This window comes from Heteronotia binoei, chromosome 2, assembly GCF_032191835.1.
Source record: "Heteronotia binoei isolate CCM8104 ecotype False Entrance Well chromosome 2, APGP_CSIRO_Hbin_v1, whole genome shotgun sequence".
NCBI classification, from domain to species: domain Eukaryota; kingdom Metazoa; phylum Chordata; class Lepidosauria; order Squamata; family Gekkonidae; genus Heteronotia; species Heteronotia binoei.
Genome location: NC_083224.1, coordinates 4,887,446 through 4,901,788, shown reverse-complemented (window position 1 = coordinate 4,901,788; position 14,343 = coordinate 4,887,446). Strand labels below are relative to the sequence as shown.

At 42.9% G+C, this 14,343-nt stretch overlaps 1 protein-coding gene across 1 annotated transcript; it reads left to right on the top strand.

The window, feature by feature from the left end:
• Nucleotides 1-1,333: 1,333 nt before the first annotated feature.
• On the top strand, nt 1,334-2,802 carry LOC132567495 (zinc finger protein 418-like; the record flags this gene model as incomplete). Its single annotated transcript, XM_060233174.1, has 1 exon — nt 1,334-2,802. A coding segment is annotated over one exon (1,452 nt), but the record flags the coding sequence as incomplete, so codon positions are not given.
• Between the last annotated feature and the right edge of the window lie 11,541 nt (nt 2,803-14,343).

Here is a 14,343-nt window from a genome sequence, read left to right as displayed (position 1 = left end):
ATCGCAGTGCTCTCTGGGGCTCCTGTGGGGAAAGGCGGTCCCGAAGGTAGACAGGTCCCAAGCCATATAGGGCTTTAAAGGTCATAACCAGCACTTTGAACCGGGCTCGGAACACTACAGACAACCTATGCAGCATCTCCAGTGCAGGTTGGTACAATCATACAGCCCGCTGCGGGGGGAGGAGTCCTCCTGGGGATGTCAAGAAGAAAATGGTATTGGATTTATATCTCGCCCTATACTCTGAATCTTAAGAGTCTCAGAGTGGTCACAATCTCCTTTACCTTCCCCCCCCCACACCACAACAGACACTCTGTGAGGTGGGTGGGGCTGAGAAAGCTCTCCTCAAAAGCTGCCTTTTCAAAAACAGCTCCGCGAGAGCTATGGCTGATCCAACGCCATTCTAGCAGCTACAAGTGGAAGAGTGGGGAATCAAACCCCATTCTCCCAGATAAGAGTCCGCACACTTAACGACTACACCAAACTGGCTCTCGAAGAGGCAAGGAATAGCCATGGGGGATTTTGGATTAAGTTCGGAGCAACATTCAGTTGGTACAATCAGACAGCCCACTGCAGGGACTGGAGGCCTTCTGGGGACTGGGATTTGTAGGGTCAGGAGTTCCCTCTGACCAAGAGCTCAGGTGTGGCTCTCGTAGGGATGACGTATCCTGAAAGACTAGATATCTGGGGAGAGTGGGAGAGAGGTTAAGATCAGGCAAGCCGAAGGAGGCCGAAGGGCTCTCAGTCCTTTCCTCCTGCAGTCACATCGATGCTTTTAGAACTTACCTGCCCTCCAGGTGTTAATGGGATCTCTCTTCTTATTCCAGCCCAGGATGATCAGAGCAATGAGGAGGGTGAGGAACTTGATAAGCAATTGCCAGATCGAGTTAAAAATGTGGACTTGAAAGAAAACATCAGGAATCCAGGCAGACCTAAGGGAAAGAAAGGCAGCTATACAGTTGAGAAGAGGGATGGAAGACAACATAATGCACGTTTTCCAAAGCAGAGGATAATGAGGGAAAGTACATCTGTTCAGTGTGTAAAGTACTTCAAAACCAGATCACAGCTCCCTCTGCACCAAAGAAAACAAAGAGGGGAGAAACCTTTTGAATGCACAGAGTGTGGAAGGAGATTCAGTGAGAGAGGGAATCTTCACAAGCATCAGAGAATCCACAAAGGAGACAGACCTTTTGACTGTTTAGAGAGTGAAAAGAGATACAGTCAGAGCGGCAATCTTCAAAAACATCATAGAACCCACACAGGGGAGAGACCTTTTGAATGCTCAGAGTGTGGAAAGAGATTCAGTCAGAGTGGCCATCTTCAACATCATCAGAGAACCCACACAGGGGAGAGACCTTTTCAATGCTCAGAGTGTGGGAAGAGGTTCAGTCAGAGTGGCCAACTTAAGTGTCATCAGAGAACCCACACACGGGAGAGACCTTTTGAATGCTCAGAGTGTGGGAAGAGGTTTAGTCAGAGTGTCCATCTTCAAAGTCATCAGAGAACCCACACAGGGGAGAAACCTTTTGAATGCACAGAGTGTGGAAGGAGATTCAGTGAGAGAGGGAATCTTCACAAACATCAGAGAATCCACAAAGGAGACAGACCTTTTGACTGTTTAGAGAGTGAAAAGAGATACAGTCAGAGCGGCAATCTTCAAAAACATCATAGAACCCACACAGGGGAGAAACCTTTTGAATGCTCAGAGTGTGGAAAGAGATTCAGGGACAGTGGCCATCTTCAAAGTCATCAGAGAACCCACACAGGGGAGAGACCTTTTCAATGCTCAGAGTGTGGGAAGAGGTTCAGTCAGAGTGGCAATTTTCAAATTCACCAGAGAACCCACACAGGGAAGAGACCTTTTGAATGCTCCGAGTGTGGAAAGAGATTCAGTCAGAGTGGCCATCTTAAGTGTCATCAGAGAACCCACACACGGGAGAGACCTTTTGAATGCTCAGAGTGTGGGAAGAGGTTCAGTCAGAGTGTCCATCTTCAAAGTCATCAGAGAACTCACACGGGGGAGAGACCTCATGAATGCTCAGAGTGTGGAAAGAGGTTCAGTCAGAGTGTCCATCTTCAAAGTCATCAGAGAACCCACACAGGGCAGAAACCTTTTGAATGCTCAGAGTGCGGAAAGAGATTCATTGACAAGGGCAGTCTTCAAAGTCATCAGAGAACCCACACAGGGCAGAGACCTTTTGAATGTTTAGAGTGTGGAAAGAGATTCAGATGGAGTGGCCATCTTCAAATTCATCAGAGAACACATACCGGAGAGAGACCATTTGAATGCTCAGAGTGTGGAAAGAGATTCAGGGACAGTGGCCATCTTCAAAGTCATCAGAGAACCCACACAGGGGAGAGACCTTTTGAATGCTCAGAGTGTGGAAAGAGATTCAGTCAGAGTAGCAATCTTCAAAGCCATCAGAGAACCCACACAGGGGAGAGACCTTTTGAATGCTCAGAGTGTGGAAAGAGATTCAGTCGGAGTGACCATCTTCACAGTCATCAGAGAACCCACACAGGGGAGAGACCTTTTGAATGCTCAGAGTGTGGAAAGAGATTCAATGTCGGTGACAGTCTTCACAGGCATCAGAGAACCCACACAGGGGAGAGACATTGTGAATGCTCAGAGTGTGGAAAGAGATTCAGTGACAGTGGCAGTCTTCATAGGCATCAGAGAACCCACACAGGGGAGAGACCTTTTGAATGCTCAGAGTGTGGAAAGAGATTCAGTCAGAGTGGCCATCTTCAAAGTCATCAGAGAACCCACAAGGGAGAGACATTTTGAATGCTCAGAGTGTGGAACGAGATTCAGTGGGAGTGACATTCTTCCAAATCATCAGAAAACCCACCCAACAGAGAGACCTTTCCAATGCTAAGAGAGTGGAAAGAGATTTAGTCAGAGTGACACTCTTCAGCGGCACCAATAAACCCAAAGAATAGAAACCATGAAATTGCTTGGTCTGTTAAAACAGATTTTATCTTATTTTATAACTAAAAAAGAGCCACAATCCGTATAAAGAACTGGCACTATATAAACTATTGTAGAAAGCTTGAATCTACACAGAAATGTTATTGTAACCAGGAAGAAATATTTAAAAATGCTCTAAATATGGAAGAAACTTTAGCCGTGTTTGAAGCCTTCAAATACATCCCACTACCCCATATGATCTTAGAAGGACACCAGACTCTTCTTCCTGGCAGTTGGCAACCCTAGGTTGTTTATTAATCTGAGAAAACGAAGCTGAACTAAGGAATGTTCATAGGTTGTTTAAGAGATTATTATGTGTATCAGGTATGTGGAGAAACGCCATCTTAGTTGGGAGGGAACATGAAACTGCTAAGCAGGCTTTGGCCTAGCCTCCCTCCAACCCCCCCTCTCTTCCGGAGTTAAACCATCGACTCTTGGAGGAAAGCCTCCTAGTGAGGCAGGAAGTTCTTTTGTTTCTTTTATTTGAATTAGAGGGGAACAGTCAGTCTGCAGCTGGCCTTCGAAGGAAGAGGTGGTGAGGTTGTGGGCTCCTGACTGGGAGAGGTCTACTCAGGATGAGAAGGACCCCAGGCAGTCAAACCACGTAAGGCAACCACAAGGCAGGACACGTTTAGGCCAGGGACAGTAGGATGCGTTTATAACCACCTTTTCTTTGTCATACTGTTTGCTGTGCGGGTGCTGTGCTGTGTTAACCTTTTACATGCAACTGTTTTTGTTTTGTTCTTCTTTTTTCTTCTTTTCTTTTAATTAAATATTTTTACTGTTTTGAATGCTGGCAGTCAAAATTCTGTACTACATAGATCCCCAACCAGTTTAGACCACGCTGCTTTAAGAAGGGGGCCCCGGGGAAGGGGGAAGGCATGCAGTTGGGTAAGGTGCCAATCCTCCAGGGGTTCCCCAAAGAAGTGCTGTGATCTCTGTGAACCCCAAGTACAGGGTGGCAGAGGACCTTGTGGCCTGGCCTCATAGCTGGAGAGGGGGATTGGGAGTCCTGTTCCTCTCAATCTGAACCCCTATACTGAGCAGGTGGTGGCAGCGAGCCCAAGTGGCCGGAGGAGAAATAGCTCCCTCCAGGAGTTGGCGACTCAGCAGGGAGTTGACGGGACTGGGTCTGAAGGCAGAATCGGGCCGGTTCCGTCACAAGGTACGTCAGACTTGTACTTCTTATACGTAGCTTTCTTCCTGTGAAATTAGTTTTAATAAGTTGTTGAATACTGCTATGAAATTTTTGTAAATTACTATATTATTATTATTGTAAACTGTAATTTTTTCCCATCTAATTGTGGGGGCTGTGGTGAACAGAAGTATCATTTGTTATTGAAGTTTGTTCCCTCTCAGATGTTTGACCTGCAACACAACTCGTAAGTTTCTTCGGCTCCAGCTACCAAAGGAGTGCTGTTCTAACCACCTGTGAAATATTCCAGCTGGGGCTTTGGTGTGTTCTCCCTAAGCATCCTACACCTGCAAATGATACTTTATCTTTTGGCCTTGATTGGCTGGCAGGCTCTTTAATGCTTCTGGAGGCCTTCCTTTAGGGAGATTAGCCTTTTACCCTCCTGGTCACCTGGGTCTGAGAGTTTGAAACTTTTTGTCTCTGTTATCTGACAATAATGCTCATGTATCTTATAGAGTCTCTTTGTTTGCCCCTGCAGCTATGAAAATTAGAGTAAGAGTGATATCAAATCAAAGGGGGAGGGACAGTGGCTCAGTGGTAGAGCATCTGCTTGGGAAGCAGAAGGTCCCAGGTTCAATCCCCGGCATCTCCAAAAAAGGGTCCAGGCAAATAGGTGTGAAAAAAAAACCTCAGCTTGAGACCCTGGAGAGCCGCTGCCAGTCTGAGAAGACAATACTGACTTTGATGGACCAAAGGTCTGATTCAGTATAAGGCAGCTTCATATGTTCATATGTTCAAATGTAACTTTGATAGCCAGTTTAGTGTAGTAGTTAAGTGCACAGACTCTTATCTTGGAGAACGGGCTTTGATTCCCCACTCCCCCACTTGCACCTGCTGGAATGGCCTTGGGTCACCCAGAGCTGTCACAAGTGTTATCCTTGAAAGGGCAGCTGCTGTGAGAGCCCTCTCGGCCCCACCCACCTCACAGGGTGTCTGTTTTGGGGGGAGAAGATAGGAGATTGTGAGCCACTCTGAGTCTCTGATTCAGAGAGAAGGGCAGGGTATAAATCTGCAATTATTCTTCTGCTGATTATGCTTCTTCTTCATAGAACAGGTCTTTATGATACACCCGGGATAACAATAAAGGGCTAGAACTTCCAGCTGCTGGGTAATCAACTGCAGGCTTTCCTGGCTGCACGGCACACCTGGAAACAGTCAAGGGGCAAACATGTAAGAAGAGGTTACTGTATAGCCGGGGTGGCCAAATTGTGGCTCGGGAACCTCGTGTGGCTCTTTCACACATATTGTGCGTCTCCTGACACCCCCACTGCCCCGTCAGCCAGCTTGGCAAAAGCATTTGTCTCATTAAATCACTTCGCCGAACCAGCTAGCAGCATGGAGAATGCATGCAGAGTTAAAGGCACTTTCTTTATACCTCTCTCCATTCTCCCCATCTATTTTCCTTTCCTCTCCTTTCCCTCCCTCCCTCCCTCCTTCCTGCCTTGTGGCTCTCAAACATCTCACGTTCATGTCTTGCAGCTCTCAAACATCTGACATTTATTCTTTGTGGCTCTTAAATTAAGCAAGTTTGGCCGCCCCTGCTGTATAGCATCTCAGTCCAAATGCCAAGAAGAAGAATTGCAGATTTATACCCCGCCCTTCTCTCTAAATCAGAGACTCAGAGCAGCTTGCAATCTCCTTTATCTTCAACCTCCACAACAGACACCCTGTGAGGTGGGTGGGGCTGAGAGAGCTCTTGCAGCAGCTGCCCTTTCAAGGACAACTCCTGCGAGAGCTATGGCTGACCCAAGGGCATTCCAGCAGCTGTAAGTGTAGGAGTGGGGAATCAAGCCCGGTTCTCCCAGATAAGAGTCCGCACACTTATCCCTACACCAAACTGGCTCTCTCACCAACCGGTCCAAAGACTACAAGATCCTGATGATGGGTGATTTTAATGCAACAATACAAAATAATATAGATAGATCTGGTCAAAAGAGGAATAATAAAGAAGGAAGACTGCCAAAATCATTTTTTGAGTTGGTTAAACAAGAAAGCTTGGAAGATATTTGGAGAAAATTTAATCCTGAAGTAAGAGACTATACTTTCTTTTCAGCAAGACATAATACTTTTTCTAGAATAGATATGTTATGGGGTCTAAAAGCTTGGGCCTCATAACTAGAAAAGTAGAGATTCTACCAAAGGTTTGTGCAGATCATAACCCAATATGTTGGATTACAAAATTGCAAAAGAAAACAAGAAGATGGAGAATAAATGAGGACTTGCTACAAGATAAAGATATTGTGACTTTTCTAGAAAAGGAAACTACAGCGTTCTTTCAAATAAATGACACTGATGATACAGAATTCCAGACGGTTTGGGATACTTATAAAGCAGTAATGAGAGGACTATTAATTACATTGAATAATAAGGATAAGAGGGCTAAAGAAAAGCAGATGTTAAACATACAAAATAAAATAAAGAAAAAAGGGGAACTAAGAAAAAGACCAGGGAAAAAGAAATTAATAGGGGAAATTACAATATTACAATCCCAAGTAAGACATTTGTTGAATAAAAAACTAGAATGGAACTTAAAAAGTTTGCAACAGAAATCATTTGAAAGTGCGAATAAACCTGGGAAGTATTTAGCTTGGCATTTGAAGAAAAATAAAAAAAAACAAAATTATCAACAAAATTGTGGCAAAAGGAAAAGAGATAGTGGATCAAGAAGGAATTAAAAGAGAATTTTTTAAATATTATGCAAATTTATTTAAAGGTGTGAAAATCAAAAAAGAAAAAATGGAAGAGTATTTACGAAATATTAAAATAGCACCCCTGACTGAGTATATGAAAAAGATTTTGAATGACCCAATAGAAAAAATTGAAATTGAAGCAGCAATAAATGTAATGAAAGTAGGTAAGGCTCCCGGGCCGGATGGATATACAACTAAATTTTATAAAATTCTTAAAGATGAGATAGTACCAAAATTGCAAAAATTGATGAAAACGATAAGACTAAAAGGGGAAATTCCAAATACTTGGAAAGAAGCTGTAATTTCGTTGATTCCCAAGGAAGATAGAGATGTCACAAATGTAAAGAACTATAGACCAATCTCATTACTAAACAATGACTATAAGATATATACAAGAATCTTGGCAGAACGACTTAAGCAATATTTGATCAATTTTATAAAGGAAGATCAAGCGGGATTTCTCCCTAAAAGGCAAATAAGAGACAATGTAAGAACTGTTGTAAATATTGTAGAATATTATGAGAAGCATCCAGAAAAAGAGGCGGCGTTATTTTTTGTAGATGCAGAAAAAGCCTTTGATAATTTGAGCTGGGACTTTATGTTTGCAGTAATGGAAAAAATAAATCTGGGAGAATATTTTATAAGAATGACGAAAGCAATATATACGGATCAATGCGCAAAATTGTGTATAAATGCAGATCTTACAAAAGAAATGAAGGTGAGCAAAGGTACAAGACAAGGATGTCCGCTCTCACCATTGCTGTTTATAATGACTCTTGAAATTCTGTTAATGTAAATACAAGATGACGAAGGATTGAAAATTAGAGGATTTTCTTATAAATATAAAGCATTTGCAGATGATATTGTGTTCATAACTGAGAACCCGATACAAGTGGTACCTTTGTTGATAGCTAAGATAAAAGAATACAGAGAAATGGCAGGACTATATATAAATAAAGAGAAGTCGAAATTTTTATGTAAAAATATGCAACTAAATAGACAGAAAGAATTGCAGAGTTTGATGGGATGCGAAGTTACTTCTAAAGTTAAATATTTAGGTCTAGAAATAACTGTGAAGAATATCGATTTGTATAAAAACAATTATGAAAAGTTATGGTGTAAGATGGACAAAGATATGATGAAATGGAATAGACTCAATTTGTCCATGTTGGGTAGGATTGCTGCAATTAAGATGAACATTTTGCCAAGAATAATGTATTTGTTTCAAACTATTCCAATTGTGAAAGATAGCAAACAATTTAACAAATGGCAAAGGAAGATTTCTGAATTTGTATGGGCTGGGAAGAAACCAAGGATTAAGATGAAAATTTTAACAGATGCTAAGAAGAGGGGAGGTTTTCAACTTCCAGATTTAAGACTGTACCATGATGCAGTTTGTTTGACATGGATAAAGGATTGGATGATGCTGTTAAATAAAAAACTTTTATTGTTAGAAGCTCATGGGAACAAATTCGGCTGGCTTGCTTATATGTACTATGGGAAAAATAAGATGGATGGTCTTTTTTCTCACCATTATATCAGAAATAACTTACTAAATACATGGATAAAATATAGGAAATATGGTGATGAAAGAAAGCCGCTATGGATAGTGCCAGCAGAAGTAATAAAAATAACAGCTGAATCTGATGAAGAGAGAGGGATGTCATATAACCAACTGCTAAAGATTCAAGGTGATAAAGTTGAATTAAAATCTGCAGAAGAGTTAAATAACAAGTATGACTGGTTTCAAATGCAACAAATAAAAAGCTTGATGGAAAATGATATTAAATCTGTTGGAATTAGACATGAGCAAATGGAACTGGAAAAGGTTCTGCTTGGAGATAATGAAAAATTAATATCGAAAATATATAAATTATTGTTGAAATGGTCTACAGAAGAAGTAGTAAAATCTCAAATGATTAAATGGGCAATTAATGTAAACAAGGAAATACAAATGGACACATGGGAATATCTTTGGAAGAACTCGATGAAAATATCAACATGTCAGAGTATTAAAGAGAACTGTTTCAAGATGATGCATAGGTGGTATATGACTCCGAAAAAATTGGCAAAGATGAGTAAAAAGATGTCGGATAGGTGTTGGAAATGTAAGAAACATGAAGGTTCTTTTTACCATATGTGGTGGACTTGTGGAAAAGCGAAAAAGTTTTGGCAGATGATACAAGAAATATCTCAAATTTTGGGATATGATTTTAAGAAAGTAGCAGAGACTTTTCTGTTGGGATTACAAATGGAAAAATTTCCAAAAGAAGATAGAACTCTAATTTGGTACTTGCTCTCAGCTGCTAGGACATTATATGCGCAGTTATGGAAACAAGAAAAAATACCAGAGAAATGGGATTGGATTGTGAAAGTTTTATCTTGGAGTGAGATGGATAAACTAACAAGAACTTTAAGAGACTATGATTTGGAAGTGTTTAAAAGGGATTGGAAGAAATTTAGAGTATATATAGAAAAAGAATGGAATTTGAAAGGACATTGGGCAATTTTTTAACAATGGATTTAAGAAAAGGGAGAAATTGAACTTTGATGGGTTAAGGGTACCTTTATAAGTGAACTTAAGTATATAACATCGGTGGAAGTCTAGTAAAGGAGGGAGGGGGGATTAGAAAACTATCATATGGGTTGGGAATAGTAATGATATAATTTGATATTGTTACCATATATTATTCATACATTGTTTTAAAACAAAGACTACAAGATCCCATTGGAACGAGTGTGATCCACTGTGTCCCAGACGATTTAGTAAAACGAGTGGAAGAGGGTTCACCACCACCTGCAGAGAGTCTCTTGCATTTAGTAACGGTACAGCTGTTACTGAGCCCCTGTTCCCTTGCAAATGCATTTCAGACACACACACATCTCCGCACTGCAACGCCAGTCTGTGCCAGGAACAGCTGCCCGAGGCCTCTCAGTCTTCTCTGAAGAGGGTGACCTTTTCACCATTGCAAAGATGAAGGTCCACTCAAAGTCACCTCCCCCCGCCCCCCCCCCCAGGCTACACGACAAACGACACCTGCTGGAACCCAGTCCTGACAGGGCACAGAGTTAGGGTTGCCAATCCCCAGGTGGGGGCAGGGGATCCCTCGGTTTGAACATAAGAACATAAGAGAAGCCATGTTAGATCAGGCCAATGGCCCATCCAGTCCAACATTCTGTGTCACACAGCGGCCAAATCACCCTTTGGGTGAAGAAGTACTTCCTTTTATCCGTTTTAACCAGTCTGCTCAGCAATTTCATCGAATGCCCACGAGTTCTCGTATTGTGAGAAAGGGAGAAAAGTACTTCTTTCTCTACTTTCTCCATCCCATGCATTATCTTGTAAACCTCTATCATGTCACCCCGCAGTCGACGTTTCTCCAAGCTAAAGAGCCCTAAGCGTTTCAACCTTTCTTCATAAGGAAGGTGTTCCAGCCCTTTAATCATTCTAGTTGCCCTTTTCTGAACTTTCTCCAATGCTATAATATCCTTTTTGAGGTGCGGCGACCAGAACTGCACACAGTACTCCAAATGAGACCGCACCATCGATTTATACAGGGGCATTATGATACTGGCTGATTTGTTTTCAATTCCCTTCCTAATAATTCCCAGCATGGCGTTGGCCTTTTTTATTGCAAACGCACACTGTCTTGACATTTTCAGTGAGTTATCTACCACGACCCCAAGATCTCTCTCTTGGTCAGTCTCTGCCAGTTCACACCCCATCAACTTGTATTTGTAGCTGGGATTCTTGGCCCCAATGTGCATTACTTTGCACTTGGCCACACTGAACCGCATCTGCCACATTGACGCCCACTCACCCAGCCTCAACAGATCCCTTTGGAGTTCCTCACAATCCTCTCTGGTTCTCACCACCCTGAACAATTTAGTGTCATCCGCAAATTTGGCCACTTCACTGCTCACTCCCAACTCTAAATCATTTATGAACAAGTTAAAGAGCATGGGACCCAGTACCGAGCCCTGCGGCACCCCACTGCTTACCGTCCTCCACTGCGAAGACTGCCCATTTATACTCACTCTCTGCTTCCTATTACTCAGCCAGTTTTTGATCCACAAGAGGACCTGTTTGGTCATCAGAAAGCTGGGGGGAGGCAAATGTCTGCTGGGCACGGCATTATACCCTATGGAGATCGGCTCCCATAGGGCAGGGGTGGCCAGCCTGTGGCTCAGGAGCTACATGTGGCCCTTTCACACATATTGTGTGGCTCTTGAAGCCCCCCCCCCCCAATCAGCTGGCTTAGAGAAGGTATTTCTCTCTTTAAATCACTGTCAATCGAAGCCAGTCGGTGGCTTGGAGAATGCATTTAAAGTTGCTTTATTTCCACCTCCCTCCCATTTTGCAGCTCTCAAACATCTTTTTATTCTGTTAGGCTCTTACTATAAGCAAGTTTGGCCAACCCTGCCATAGGGTATAATGGAATATCAATCTGTGCGTATCTGGGGCTCGGAGAAGGGGGGAGTGTTTGTTGAGGTAGAGGCACCAATTTTTCCGCATAGCATCTGGTGACTCTCCTCCAAATAACCCCCAAGTTTCAAAAAGATTGGACCAGGGGGTCCAATTCTATGAGCCCCCAAAGGAGGTGCCCCTATGCTTCATTATTTCCAGTGGAGGGAAGGCATTTAAAAGGCGTGCGGTCCCTTTGGATGTGATGGCCAGAATTCCCTTGCTCCTGGCTCCACCCCCAAAGTCCCCAGATATTTCTAGAGTTGGACTTGGCAACCCTACACAGAGTCCACCTTCCAAGGCAGCCATTTTCTTTAGGGGGAACTGAACTCTGTATTTTGGAGATCGGTTGTAACTGTGGGAGACCTCCAGGCCCCACTAGCTGCACAGAGAAGTGACTGAGGGCCAGGCTGCATCCCGGATCCACATCTCCTCACCCCAGAGCTGGCAACCGGAGGCTGGGAGACCCTGGCTGGCATTCCTCAGCTTCAGGAGGGGCTGCCCTGCCCGTCTGTTTGCCAGGGCTTTTCAGGGAGTTAGAATTGGCAGGCGTCTCTTTAAAGGGAGGGAGAACGAGGGGTTTTTAAAAGTATTTTAAAATGAAAATGGTTTCAACTGTTATTGTAAGCACGTTGAACCATCATCATTATTATTATTATTCTACCCATTCCCCCATGGGGGCTCAGGGCGGAGTGCATTAACATAAGTAATAATAAAACCACAATAACATCACAATAAAAACCAGTTACAATATTTAGTTGATAGTACCACAGGATGGTCCAGCAAGATGATAAAGCAGGGGAGGCCATAATAGATAGATACCCGCCGCCTCATCCAAAAGCGTGGTGGAACAGCTCCATTTTACAGGCCCTACAAAAGGCTAATAAGCCAGGTAGTGCCCGGATCTCCATAGGGAGCTGATTCCACTAGGTAGAGGCAAGATGTGCATCTCTTAAGCCGGGGATGGTCAAAAGATCTTGGGAAGCTGAACGAAGCGACCTCTGGGGCGTATATGGGAAGAGACGGTCCTGCAAGTACCGTATGTTGGTCCCAGGCCGCCACATAAGGCTTTAGAAGTCAAAACTAGCACCTTGAAACAGAGCCGGTACTCTATAGGCAGCCAGTGCAGGCTGTGGAGTGCCGGCCATATGCTCACCCATACAGGATTGTGCCAACAGAAGTAATAAAGTTATCCTCAGATATTGACGAAGAGAAGTGGTTATCGTATAAAAAATTGCTAAAAATACAGGGAGGAAAGGTGGAATTAAAATCAGCTGAAGAACTACATTATAAATACGATTAAGAGTTTGGTGGGAAAGGACATTAAAAATGAAGGAATAAGACAGGAACAAACAATTGGAGAGAGTGCTGTTTGGCGACAACGATAAGTTGATTTCAAGAACTTACAAACTACTACTGACACAGTCTATGGAAGATGAAGTAGTCAAATCTCAAATGATAAAATGGGCAATTAATATAAATAAAGAAATACAAATGGAATGATGGGCGTATTTATGAAAGAACTCTATGAAGATGTCGATGTGTTATAATATTATATTATCAAGGACAGAATGAGTAGGCACATTGATGAACACGGGTTATTGAGGAAGACTCAGCATGGGTTCTGTAGGGGAAGATCTTGCCTCACTAACCTGTTACATTTCTTTGAGGGGGTGAACAAACATGTGGACAAAGGAGACCTGATAGATGTTGTTTACCTTGACTTCCAGAAAGCTTTTGATAAAGTTCCTCATCAAAGGCTCCTTAGAAAGCTTGAGAGTCATGGAGTAAAAGGACAGGTCCTCTTGTGGATCAAAAACTGGCTGAGTAATAGGAAGCAGAGAGTGAGTATAAATGGGCAGTCTTCGCAGTGGAGGACGGTAAGTAGCGGGGTGCCGCAGGGCTCGGTACTGGGTCCCATGCTCTTTAACTTGTTCATAAATGATTTAGAGTTGGGAGTGAGCAGTGAAGTGGCCAAATTTGCGGATGACACTAAATTGTTCGGGGTGGTGAGAACCAGAGAGGATTGTGAGGAACTCCAAAGGGATCTGTTGAGGCTGGGTGAGTGGGCGTCAACGTGGCAGATGCGGTTCAATGTGGCCAAGTGCAAAGTAATGCACATTGGGGCCAAGAATCCCAGCTACAAATACAAGTTGATGGGGTGTGAACTGGCAGAGACTGACCAAGAGAGAGATCTTGGGGTCGTGGTAGATAATTCACTGAAAATGTCAAGGCAGTGTGCGTTTGCAATAAAAAAGGCCAACGCCATGCTGGGAATTATTAGGAAGGGAATTGAAAACAAATCAGCCAGTATCATAATGCCCCTGTATAAATCGTTGGTGCGGTCTCATTTGGAGTACTGTGTGCAGTTCTGGTCGCCGCACCTCAAAAAGGATATTATAGCATTGGAGAAAGTTCAGAAAAGGGCAACTAGAATGATTAAAGGGCTGGAACACCTTCCCTATGAAGAAAGGTTGAAACGCTTAGGGCTCTTTAGCTTGGAGAAACGTCGACTGAGGGGTGACATGATAGAGGTTTACAAGATAATGCATGGGATGGAGAAAGTAGAGAAAGAAATACTTTTCTCCCTTTCTCACAATACAAGAACTCGTGGGCATTCGATGAAATTGCTGAGCAGACAGGTTAAAACAGATAAAAGGAAGTACTTCTTCACCCAAAGGGTGATTAACATGTGGAATTCACTGCCACAGGAGGTGGTGGCGTCCACAAGCATGGCCACCTTCAAGAGGGGGTTAGATAAAAATATGGAGCAGAGGTCCATCTGTGGCTATTAACCACATTGTGTGTGTGTGTATATATATATTTGGCCGCTGTGTGACACAGAATGTTGGACTGGATGGGCCATTGGCCTGATCTAACATGGCTTCTCTTATGTTCTTATGTTCTTAATATTAAAGAAAATTGTTTTAAAATGTTATATAGGTGGTAGAGAGTAATATATGGGATAGATAAAAGAAATTTTTAAAGATTTAAGATATAGATTTATTACCATATGTTACCAATA